Source organism: Saimiri boliviensis, chromosome 21 (assembly GCF_048565385.1).
Source record: "Saimiri boliviensis isolate mSaiBol1 chromosome 21, mSaiBol1.pri, whole genome shotgun sequence".
NCBI lineage: Eukaryota > Metazoa > Chordata > Mammalia > Primates > Cebidae > Saimiri > Saimiri boliviensis.
This window is the reverse complement of record NC_133469.1, coordinates 31,458,497-31,471,276: the sequence shown is the minus strand read 5'-3', so window position 1 is coordinate 31,471,276 and position 12,780 is coordinate 31,458,497. Positions and strand designations below refer to the sequence as shown.

At 47.0% G+C, this 12,780-nt stretch overlaps 1 protein-coding gene across 3 annotated transcripts in view; it reads right to left on the bottom strand.

Moving 5' to 3' along the window:
- KREMEN1 (kringle containing transmembrane protein 1) overlaps positions 1–12,565 on the bottom strand; it is a 79,235-nt gene extending 66,670 nt beyond the window's left edge. Inside the window, exon 1 of one of the 3 annotated variants that reach the window (XM_039462501.2) lies at positions 12,295–12,565. In XM_039462501.2, the coding sequence (XP_039318435.1) occupies positions 12,295–12,391 (97 nt within the window). In that variant the 5' untranslated portion in view covers positions 12,392–12,565. The remainder of the gene's footprint in view (positions 1–12,294) is intronic. The other 2 variants (XM_039462502.2, XM_039462503.2) reach the window with 2 other exon arrangements.
- Between the last annotated feature and the right edge of the window lie 215 nt (positions 12,566–12,780).

Genomic DNA, 12,780 nt, shown 5'->3' with positions numbered 1-12,780 from the left:
TTGTTCATTTACTTCTCTAATAAACTCACTCTCACTTTACTCTATGTACTCGCCCAGAATTCTTTTATTTATTGTTATTATTTTTTAATACAAGTCCTGCTCTATTACCCAGCCTGGAGGGCATGGTGCAATTCAGCTCACTGCAACCTCCACCTCCCAGGTTCAAGCGATTCTCCTGCCTCAGCCTCCCGAGTAGCTGGGATAACAGGTACCCACCACCATGCCCGGCTAATTTTTGTATTTTTAGTAGAGATGGGGGGGTTTCACCATGTTGGCCAGGCTAATCTCAACCTCCTGATCTCAGGTGACACCTGCCTCAGCCTCTCAAAGTGCTGGGATTACAGGCGTGAGCCACTGAGCCGGCCCCTGAATTCTTTCTTATGAAAGATCCAAGAACCTTCTTTTGGGGTCTAGAGAAGGACCTCTTTCTAGTATCACAACCATCAAATTGAAGTCCGAAAGACACTTTTTGAGGGGGAAAAAAAAAAGTCCATTAACCTATCAGCATTCACGTCTATGATATGTAGAGAGAGATTAAACCTCAGTTAAAGAATGGACTCATTCAAATAGTCAGAAGTTACAGACTCAGCAGAACTCTAAGAAAAACATTTCATTTATTAACCAAAGCACCTTGATGGATTTCACTTCCAATATCAACAGAATATATTCTATTATACTTTGGTGATATAAAGCATTTTATCTCTCAATATAATATGTGAATACAAATAAATCTACCTTAGATATTTATAAATATCTTCCAGAATCTTGAAATAAAATTTCATACTAGAAAGTTTTCCCAGCCTTGGCAACATAGTGAGACCCTGTCCCTACATATATATAATTTTTTTTTTGAGAAGTGAGTTTTGCTCTTGTTGTCCAAGCTGGAGTGCAATGGCGTGATCTTGGCTCACCTTAACCACTGCCTGCCAGATTCAAGCAATTCTTCTGCTTCAGCCTCCTGAGTATCTGGGATTACAGGCATGTGCTACCATACGCAGCTAATTTTGTATTTTCTCCATGTTGGTCAGGCTAGTCTTGAACTCCCAATCTCAGATGATCCACCGGCCTCGGTCTCCCAAAGTGCTGGGATTACAGGCGTGAGCCACTGTGCCCAGCCAAAAAACATTTTTTTTAAATTAGCCGGGCGTAGTGTTGGGTGCCTCCCAGCTACTTGGGAGGCTGGGGCAAGCAAGGGGCTCCCTTGAACCTTAGGAGGTCAAGTCTGCAGTGAGCTGTAACCATGTCTGGGTGACAGAGCGAGAACTCATCTCAAAAAAAAAAAAAAAAAAAAAAAAGTTTTCTCATAAGGATACAGGAAATGTTGAGATATTTTAAAGCTGAAAGTCCCACTTGCTGATAGACAATACCTCAGCTCATTATAAGCCAGCTCTAAAGAAAATAAAAAGACAGAAGGTTCAGGGTCTAGAGTAGGTAACACTAACTTCTAGAGAAACCAGGGGTTTTTAAACAAGTCACAAGGTGCCTGCTGCCACAGCTCTTAAAGGATTTGATTACCTTGAATTTTAATTGCTCAAGAAGCACATGGCCCTGTTTCCAATAGCCTGTGAGCTTCTTGATTGTCTTATTCACCTTTGTATCCTCAGCAACTACAGACCACATAGAAGGTACCTGGCAAAATGTGTGTTGAATGAAGGAAGCTGGTGAATGAGGGGCTAGGGGAAAGCTCCATTACAGATACATTCAGGGTGCCCTAGTTTCCTCACTAATGTGTTCCTCTAGGCCAGCCTCAAGACTTACCTAGCAATACCTATGAGAAGTTCTAGGAAAGTTTATGTAAATCAAGGAAATCAAATATTTGTGATTTAAACCAGGGGACTCTGCTATTTAAAGGAAATGGATTATGTCTGGGTACAGTGGCTCACACTTGTAATCCCGGCACTTTGGGAGGCCCAGGCGGGAGAATCACTTGAGGTGAGGAGTTCGAGACCAGCCTGGTCAGCATAATGAAACTCCATCTCTATTGAAAATACAAAAATTAGCTGTGTGTGTTGGCACATGCCTGTCATCCCAGCTACTTGGGAGGCTGAGGCATGAGAATTGCTTGAACCCAGGAGATGGAGGCTGCAGTGAGCCAGGATTGCACCATTGCACTCCAGCCTAGGCTACAGAGCGAGACTCCATCTCAAAAATAATAATAATAAAATAAAATAAAAATATGAATTTCATATTCTTAGTTTGCTTTAAGCAGAAGGCACCCAGCTCAAATCTATACCTTGCCTCACTATCACATGAGCAACCTTTTTCCATACTGTCTGAAGTTCTCAATTAGACGAAAAGGAGACAAACTGATATAATCTAGCTTCTAGACAAGTTTTGTTCGCAATGCCTGTGCCCTATGTTTAATGTCAGATGGCAAGAAAGTTCCCCAATAGTAGAGTCCTGGAGGGCAGCCAATACACTCCATGGAAGCCAGACTCTGGGCTTTTCAGCTTCCCTGGGCTGTATGGGATAGACAAATAATGCAAGAGCTCCTGAGTGCGGAGCTGATACCAAGTAGACCATATATTGCTAGAGTACATTTTCAAGGTAAAACCTGAGGCAACAAAATTGCAGTCTTCTGTCAATTGGCATAGGGATAAGTCCTAATCAGAGATGCTGAGCATACAGTAGGGATTTGATAAGCACTTTTTAATCATTCCCAACACAAAAATATGACTCAAGAGATGGGTTTCATAAGTTCTAGCCAGGGAGACAGTTTAGGGCAGAAGGAAAGGCTCAGTATAACACTGATTTATAAACGAACTATCATCTCCGGTCACTTGGAGCAATAAGAGCAGACAGTGGCCAACAGATTAATTCTGATTGTCAAAGGTTTAAAGTTTCATGGAGTGTTCCATGAAGCTTGATTAGGGTTGCCAGATTTAAAAAATAAAAACAGAATTCAGTTAAATTTGAATTTCAGATAAATACCAAAGAATTTTTTAAGACAAGTATTCCTAAATATTGCATGAAACAGACTTATAAAAAATTCGTTGGTGTTTATCTGAAATTCAAACTTAATCGGGCATCCTATAATTTATCTGACAATTATACTCTAGAGAGAATAAAAAGATACAGTGAATCACAGACCCCCTTCCTGCATTAAGGTTTCTGAAACAATGTCCACAGAAATGTTTAAAGAGGTTAGATGTGGATAATGAAGAGTCTGCTTTTTTTTTTTCTTTTTTTGAGATGGAGTCTCATTCTGTTTCCCAGGCTGGAGTGCAGTGGCACCGTCTCAGCTCACTGCAACCTCCGCCTCCTGGGTTCAAATGATTCTCCTGCCTCAGCCTTCCGAGTCGCTGGGACTACAGGCACATGTCACCATGCCCGGCTAATTTTTGTATTTTTAGTAGAGACGGAGTTTCACTATGTTGGCCAGGCTGGTCTCAAACACGTGACCTCGTCGTCTGCCCACCTCGGCCTCCCAAAGGGCTGGGATTACAGGTGTGAGCCACTGGGCCCAGCCAGAATCTGCTTTCTTAAGAGTGAAAAAAGATGCTTCTCAGTATCAACTGTTTCTGGGCAGGCAACTAACAGTAAAAAGAAGGACAAAAGAATAATACAATCAGGATGGGGTTTATCAACCTCAGCACTACTAGCATTTTAGGCTGGATAACTCTTTGGTGTAGAGGCTTTCCTGTGCATTCTAGGATGTTTAGCAGCAGCATCCCTGGCCTCTACCTGCTAGATGCCAGTAGCACCTCTTTGGCTGTGACAGCCAAAGAGGCCTCCCTCCAAGTATTGCAAAATGCCCCCTGGGGGCAAAATCTCCTCCAGTTGAAATCACTGAGTTAGAAGAAATGGTCAAATAAACAGAAAGTGTCACATCCATTAACTGGTGGTCATATAACTAAAGATCGTTCTAAAGAGAGACTTTCTCAGCTCAGCCCCCTGGCCCCTCCAAACCCCTAACAAAGACGGTCTAGTCATTCCAGCTGAGACAATCAGAAACCCTTCATCTGCCAGAAGCGCTAGAGAAGAATCTTTGGTGAGCCAAGCCAATGGAGCTCTGCATGGTCATGCACACATCACAGCAAGCAGGGCATCGCACCCAGCCTTTGAAGACACTCCTTTTAAGTTAATCTCCCCTCCAACTAAACTTTTTCCAAATCTCTTCCTGCCATTTGGAAGTTGAGTGATTCTCAACTGAAAAGGCCTGTATATACGAGGTGCAGATGGCAGCAGTTACAGCCCTCACCAGATGCTACAGTCTCTAATTTGATTGAAAGGATATAATTAGACAACAGAAACACTTTAATGAAAGAGCAAAACATGGAGGGAGGGAAGGATTGAAGGCCCTTAACTGATGCCAAAACACCCACCAGTAATAGAGGCTTTGAGTCTGGGGAAAGGAAAGGGGAAAGCCCCTTAAAAGGACAGTCCCCATCCTGTTTATTTCCCCATAGACATAGGAATAGGGATTTTATTATTGTAGATTTCCACTGTATTTTATGTGGGAACAATCTGATTAGAACCAGAAGGGTCTTCGGAAGAACATCAAAGAAAAACAAATATGGCTTCTGTGGTCATTATTAAAAATATTTTTTACCAGCCCAATAATTTTCTTTGAAGATGAATTTTTATAGATTGAACAGCAGCAAGTAATTTACATACTGTGATGGGATTGGTTACCAATCCCCACTAGTCTAGTAGGGAACTACTAGCTTGCCATGTTTTCATCCAACTTTAGGTCACTAAGGCACATACACAGGCATCTAATATGTCTGCTTGGAAGGGCTGAAGAAACCATGCAGAGTCAGTCATACATGCTGATAGCTACAACCACTCTGAATCATCTTTAAAAGTTGCCTTCACTGTTTTTACCATTTCCTAGCTTTAAAATTTTGTGTGAGTATACTGTTCTGGTTCTAACCAAGAATCCAACCAAACTGAAAGAAATCCAGCCCTCAAAGTCTGCAGTTGCTAATGTGGTGTGACACTTGGGTTTGGAAGCGGCTGCAGCCTCCTCAGCCCACTAGAAGCAGGGCCCCGCCCTTGTGGCAAATTGAACAATAAAAGTTTAATGCTTTGGCTACTTGCCAGGGATTAAATCCGTGGCAAGGGAAGCTGGGCCCAGCAGAGGGGCAGCTCTGAGAGGGTCCTGTTGTATAAACGCAGGAAGAGAGGCAACTTAGCATGTGAGGTGGCCTAAAACGTTTTGTCTACCAAGGTACTCCTAGAACCCCAAATCATTCCTCTTGAAACTGGTACAATTCCAGGCTAGGGACATGTTTACCTAGAAAGAGCATTTAAAAAGAGGGGAAGGATTCCCTTAGAGGAGGAGAAGTCACGTTTCTGTGAAGTAGCAATTTGTGAGGTGTATGGACACCCGTCTGACATTTTTCTACGATGGCCTCTTTCCCTCCTCAGTCTAAATCCAGACAAAATCTCAGAGGTGAGGTGAAGGCTGAGGGAAGCACTGCCATCTTGGGAGGAAGACTATGAAGATAAGAGAGGGAGGAAAAAGAGTGACCTCAGACTGCTCCTCCTAGACTAACACTTATGAGTTCCAGCTGGATTCTCAAGGTAAAACTGAATATGGAAGGAATGTCAGTCATCACTCTCAACAATGAGGAGGCTACACAGTGAGCCGGCCAGAAAGCAACCTGCCAAGTGGCGTCAGGGGTCTGGATCTCACTTCGAAACCTATACAGGTGGTTTTCTAAGGGACACATACACTTCCTCCTATGTTGTCCTTATTCAGGCAGCAAACACTCAGGCAAAAGCTACAGATCCAAACTTCCGGCCTCTCTCAAGTGTTTTGCATTAACTGTTCCACAGTACAAGCACAATCAACTTGGTATGTTTGAATGTTTCATTTTGTTTTTTTCAGAAATGTTTTAATTAAAACAAAATAATCGGTCATGCTAAGCACATTGTTGTTTTTTAAAACCACTGTTAATATGACAATAGAACCATGGAAATAAAAATTAACTGCTTAGCAAAGTGATAGAAGTTTGTCGTCTTTTTTTTTTTCCTGGCTGTTTTTCTGTGTCAGGGCTGGTGCCACCTGCTGCCTGGGCTTTCCTTTGAGAAACGGATCTCTCAATGGTTTGTTCTAAGCAACATCTGCAGGCATAGTTGAACAGACCACAGGCCAGTTCCAAGGCAGGCACTATTTATGTAGTGCATACTGAACCACACTGAATTTCTCCTTAGGGTGTTTTCAAAGTCTTTTTTTTTTTTTTTTTGAGACAGGGTCTCCCTCTGTTGCACAGGTGGGAGTGCAGTGGCACAATCTCAGCTCACTACAGCCCTGACCTCCCAGGCTGAATTGACCCTCCCACCTCAGCGTCCTGAATAGCTAAAACTATACAACATCCGGCTAATTTTTGTTTATTTTTTATAGAGACAAGGTCTCACTATGTTGCCTAGGCTGGTCTCAAATTCCTGGGCTCAAGGGATCCATTCAACTGGGACTTCCAAAGTACTGGGATTACAGGTGTCAGCCCCTGAGCCTGGTCCAAATGTGCCGGGCGCGGTGGCTCAAGCCTGTAATCCCAGCACTTTGGGAGGCCGAGGCGGGTGGATCACGAGGTCGAGAGATCGAGACCATCCTGGTCAACATAGTGAAACCCCGTCTCTACTAAAAATACAAAAAATTAGCTGGGCATGGTGGCGTGTGCCTGTAATCCCAGCTACTCAGGAGGCTGAGGCAGGAGAAATGCCTGAACCCAGGAGGCGGAGGTTGTGGTGAGCCGAGATCACGCCATTGCACTCCAGCCTGGGTAACAAGAGCGAAACTCCGTCTCAAAAAAAAAAAAAAAAAAGACCCAAATGTATGTGTGTGAACTTCTCCCTTATGTATTTTTTTTTTAATTAGGTAAAATAAAACATAAAATTTACCATTTTAACCATTTCTCCTATATGTATCTCAAAGTTAGTTAACAGTAAATGGTAAATGGTTCATTCATTTACCAAAATCAAGCCTCCTTGTCACCTTTTCTAGACCAGCGAATACTGAAAAAAAAATCAAAAGACATGGACCTAGAGCAGAACCCGGCAAAGCACAGCCTGCGGCTCACTGCCTGTTTCTGTATGGCCCACAAACTGAGATTTAAAATATATAAATAATTTAAAAAATATTTTAGTTTTGAAAAAAATCATACGAACAATATTTTGTTTTGTCTTGTTTTTGAGACGGAGTTTCGCTCTTGTTACCCAGGCTGGAGTGCAATGGCGCGATCTCGGCTCACCGCAGCCTCCCGCCTCCTGGGTTCAGGCAATTCTCCTGCCTTAGCCTCCCAAGTAGCTGGGATTACAGGCACACGCCACCATGCCCAGCTAATTTTTTTATTTTTAGTAGAGACAGGGTTTCACCATGTTGACCAGGATGGTCTCGATCTCTTGACCTCATGATCCACCCCCCTCGGCCTCCCAAAGTGCTAGGATTATAGGCGTGAGCCACCGTGCCAGGCGTGAACAATATTTTGTTAACATAAAATTATAGGAAATTCCCAGCCTGGGCAACATGGTGAAACCCCATCTCTACTAAGAATAAAATGCTAGTCAGGCATGGCGATACATGCCTGTAATCCCATCTAGTCAGGAGACTGAGGCAGGAGAATTGCCTGAACCTGGAAGGTGGAGGTTGCAGTGAGCCAAAATCATGCCACTGCACTCCAGTCTGGGCAACAAAGAGAAACTCCATCTCAAAACAAATTAAAAAAAAAAAAATTATAGAAAATTCAAATTTTAGTGTTTGTAAAGTTTTACTGAAACACAGTCATGCCTATTCATTTACCTTTTGTCTATGCTGCTTTTGCCCTAAAGAGTTGAATAATTGCAACAGAGATAGTATAAGGCCCACAAATCTCATATTACTGTCTTCCCTTTACAAAAAAATGTTTGCCCACACCTGACCTAGATCATCAGTTGACATTCCAGACTCAAAAATTCTAAATTAAAGATGGTATATTCCCCATCACCAAAAATCCCTAATCTGTATATTGTGAAGCTATTTAAAGTAATATATTTTATGTTACTCATTTATTGCTTTTGGTCTAACTACGCTAAGCCATGAGTGTATCAATAACATCTATATTGAGTGCATCAACTTTCTGTTTATGAGTAGTGAGCCCAAATGGAATGCTCTCTTGCTTTAAGATTGATAAAAGGGCTCATTTTGCCTATCTTTTTTTTTTTTTTTTTTGAGACGGAGTTTCGCTCTTGTTACCCAGGCTGGAGTGCAATGGCGCGATCTCGGCTCACCGCAACCTCCGCCTCCTGGGTTCAGGCAATTCTCCTGCCTCAGCCTCCTGAGTAGCTGGGATTACAGGCACGCGCCACCATGCCCAGCTAACTTTTTGTATTTTTAGTAGAGACGGGGTTTCACCATGTTGACTAGGATGGTCTCGATCTCTTGACCTCGTGATCCACCCGCCTCGGCCTCCCAAAGTGCTGGGATTACAGGCTTGAGCCACCGTGCCCGGCCGTTTGCCTATCTTATTTATTTATTTATTGACAGAGTTTTGCTCTTGTTGCCCAGGCTGGAGTGCAATGGCACAACCTTGGCTCACTGCAACCTCTGCCTCCGGGGTTCAAGTGATTCTCCTGCCTACCAAGTTGCTGAGATTACAAGCGCCTGCCACCGTGGCTGGCTACTTTTTTTCTATTTTTAGTACAGATGGGGTTTTGCCGCATTGGCCAGACTGGTCTCCAACTCCTGACCTCAGGTAATCTTCCCGCCTTTGCCTCCCAAAGTACTGGGATTACAGGTGTGAGCCACCACGCCTGGCCTCAAAGATTTAAATAGTTTGTCTAGGGGCCAAAATATATTTTCACAAAAATATCAGAGGTCTCTGATACCAGGTCGAAATGGTGTTTCTTAAAATACTCAGAGCATACAAGTAACTGGTATGCACCCTTCAATCCTTCACTGATTCAGCTCCCATGTTGCTTACAGGTAATTTTAGCATTAATGAAGTCCCCAAGAGGGCCAAGAATTGGTAGACAGTATGATGCTCTAGCTGTTAACTGAACTCACACGTTTTATGGCAAACACACTACTGGCTAGTGGGACAAATTCCAGATGAGGAGTTAAAGGAGAATGGGCATTAATCTATAAACCTATAGAAGGTATTCACAGTAAACATAACCTGAGAGAAGCTCTGTCGATGCACGTCTGATAGACCCTAAAGGCAGTAAAACACCCAATGTGAGTAGAACATAAATTCCATAAATTCCAGATGGGACCCACTACAGAGAACCCATGAACCCTATGGCCCTAGCTGTACTCCTCCTTGAAGGAAAATCTAGATTCCATTACCCTCTATCTTCCTTCTTATGAGTTGTGAAGGAAGGAAGAGAATCTTTTTTTTTTTTTTTTTCAAGACAGGGTTTCACCATGTTGGTCAGGCTGGTCTTGAACTCCCGACCTCAGGTGATCTGCCCGCCTTGGCCTCCAAAGTGCTTGGATTACAGGCGTGAGCCACTATGCCCAGCCGGAAGAGAATCTTAAAGGAAGAATGAAGAGAAGGGAGATCATTTGGGGTTGGCTACACATTGTAATTAGAAGTAGGATTGATGGGGAATGAGCTAACTGTTTTTATAAAGTCAGCATTCAAAAATGCAAACCACCAGTAATTTAAATATTACAAAATTGTACAGAATATAAATATTGAAATAATTTTTTCCATCCACAAAATTTTAGAGAAAATTACAGTATCAAAAAATATAAAATGGCAAGCCTGGCATATCCTCAGAGTAAAATATGTGTGTGTGTGTGTGTGCGCGCGCGCGCACGCACGCGTGTGTGTGTGTGTGTGTGTGTGTGTGTGTGTTTTATTGGAAAAGATTTTAAATGCTAGTGGGTAGGATCTAGACAGGATATGTTGCTGAAGACCATGTGGTATCTCCCTAAAACTGCTTCTGCAACTAAACAGGAAAAGTCAAAAAAAAAGCACTGATTTACCAGGTGGTAAGACACCAAGCTGGCAAGGCTCATGGAATTGGGAACTTGGACCATTTATCACAAATCGTTTCACGATGGTTATTTGCCCCTACCCCAGACTCTTAAATAAAAGCACACCAAGATTTGGGGTGCAAACTTCCTAAGAGCTGCATTTGACCTTAAAAAAGCAAAGATACTTGGGAAAAGAAGACCTTCCAACAAGCATGAGCAGAGTTGGCTCACTTGATGCTTTTCAGAGCTATGACTCTGCCCTTTCCAGAGGGGAAGCAGTCTATTTCCACCCATACATTTCTCTTTGTAGGGGACATTAAATCCTGACCACACAGATAGCAAAGTTGAGCTAAGGGGTTACTAGGTTACAGTTAGGTTGACATATCCTGGCTTTCGGAATGTCCCTCACTCCTCACAACAGTAGAAATGACCGTACTGTAGAAGTCCCATAAAAGGTAGTGATCACTCAGAAACCACTTACTGAGCCTCAGGTTTACAACACTTGGAAACCTCAGTTCTACCAATTTAAAGCTAAGCTTTGCCTTTTAACAGAAATTAATCAGACAGAAAGCTCTTAGCATTCCCAGGGTAAATGAGGTGTCTAGCGCTTGATGAACTGTGAGGCCCTATAAAAGTATTATTGAAATATGTTTATTGACTGCCTCCTCTATGTGAGTATGTTACCTACAGTGTATCATTTAATCTTCACAACACTCTGCGAAGAAGTTACCATCCACTCTTCACAGACGAGGAAACTGAGGCTCGGGGAGCTGAAGGCATGGCCCAAGGTCACTCCGTGACAATACCAAGTCCTAGCTTTTTCGATAATCCAAGCAAATGAGTAAACAAGGCAACTCTGAGTTTTCTTACGGAAGCAAAATCCTATCTTTTCAACATCAGTCTGCGACGTTGGGTGGAGAACCCACAGGCGGGTTTTCCTACTCCCGCAGACGGGTAATAAACTCTTCCCATCCCTTTCACAAACGTCCTATACTCAACACCCAAACAACCTGCAGAGAAATGTAACTGCGCCAAGCAACGCCCTCTTGCCTTCTCTTCAATTTAGAAAGGATTCGGCTACAAGGCTGTGTGTGGAAGTTAAGTCCAAGCTTCATCCTAGTCCAGGGCCCCACCTCAGGAAGACCTGGCCTTGGGCTTGGCCTGGGCAGTGAGTGGCCTGTTTAAGGCATGGAGTAACCCGAAACACGGAGCTCGGAGTTGCACCCTCAGGAAGAGCACCCTAAGCTCAGTAGGGGAGAAGTTTTCAATCACCCCTTTCTTTCTTCCTCTCCCCCTGCTGAGCCATCACCTGAGTCATACGGACGTTCAAAGCGGCCCAGAGGAGAGAGGGCACGTCCCGTCCCGTCCCGTCTGGGTACAGGGTCGTCCCAGGACCCTAAGCAGGGCGAGCAAGTCAATCCCGCTCCTCGCGAGGCAGAAGTTACAATGTCTGCCCAAGCGGGTGCAGCTGAGGACTCAGGAAAAGGGGGCTGAGCGCCGGCTCCTCCCGCCTCCACTCGGCTCTACGCGGGGAGGCGCCGGGTTCCACCGGTGTAGGAGGGAGGAGAGAACGGGGGGATGCGGGGGCGTCGTAGTGAGGCTCGGGGAGGGGACCCTGGCCCGGGGTAGGGATGCCACTGAGGGTTTTGGAGACGGGGGTGTAGCCTCTTGTAGCCGGGGAGCCATCCCCGTGCAAGGTGCGTCGATGGGGGACTTGGGGATGGGATCCCAGGAGGTACGGGGAGCAGGGGGCGTCCTGGCCCGGGGGGAGTCGCTGGGGTTTGGGGCGGGGTCCCAGGAGGTACGGGGAGCAGGGGGCGTCCTGGCCCGGGGGGAGTCGCTGAGGGGTTTGGGGGGAAGTCGCTGGGGTTTGGGGCGGGGTCCCAGGAGGTACCGGGGAGCAGGGGGCGTCCTGGCCCGGGGGAAGTCGCTGAGGGGTTTGGGGGGGAGTCGCTGAGGGGTCTGGGGCGGGGTCCCAGGAGGTACCGAGGAGAGGGGGCGTCCCGGCCTGGCTGGTGTCTCTGAGGTACTCGGGCAGCGCGTCCCGAGTCCCAAGACAGAGGAGATGTCCCAGCCCAGGGGGTGCCGTGGAGGGGCTTGGAGGTCTCAAGGCGGAGAGGGCGTCCTGGGCTGAGGGTCGTCGCTGAGGAGCACCGGGTCCTGCAGCCGGGGGAAGGCACCGGGCCCGGGGGTGTCGCTGAGGGGCCTGGGGGGGAGCCCGGGTCCCAGGGAAGGACCGTTCCGGCCTGAGGGGCGTCGCCAAGGGGCTCGGGGAAGGGGCCCGGAAGGTCCTGAGGCGGGAGAGGGGGCCCCCAGGCCGGCCGGCGCGAGTCGCTCCTAAAGTGGGCTCCGCGCAGGGCGGGCGGCGGGGGGTCGCTCACACTCACCGGGTACGGGGCCGAGGCCGGGGCTGGGCGCGGGCCGGGCCGCCAGCGTGAGCGCCGCGGCGGAGAGCAGGGTGAGGCGAGCGGCGGGCGGCGCCATGGGCCGTCAGTGCGGGGCCCCGGGGCGCGGCCCGGGGGAAAGGGGGCAGCACGGGGAGCCGGGGGCGGCCATGGGAGCGGGACACGGGCTCCAGCGTGGCCCCGCCCCGGCTGCCCGGCGGCCCCGCCCCGGCCCGCCCCGCTAAGCGCCGCCACCGCCCCTGCAGCCTGGGGCCCGCCCGGCTCCGCGGAGAGGCCCAGGGGGCGGAACCCACTGCGCACGCACGCCCCGCCCCGGCCGCTCGCTGCTCCTGCCACTCACGCATCAGGCCCCGCCCACCTTTCCTCACACCTGGGCCCGCCCCGCAGGGCGCCCTGTTTGTCACATGGGGGGGGGAGGAATCAGCAGGTGAGGGGCGGGGCCTCTGCCCGGCCTCCGAGTCACCAAGC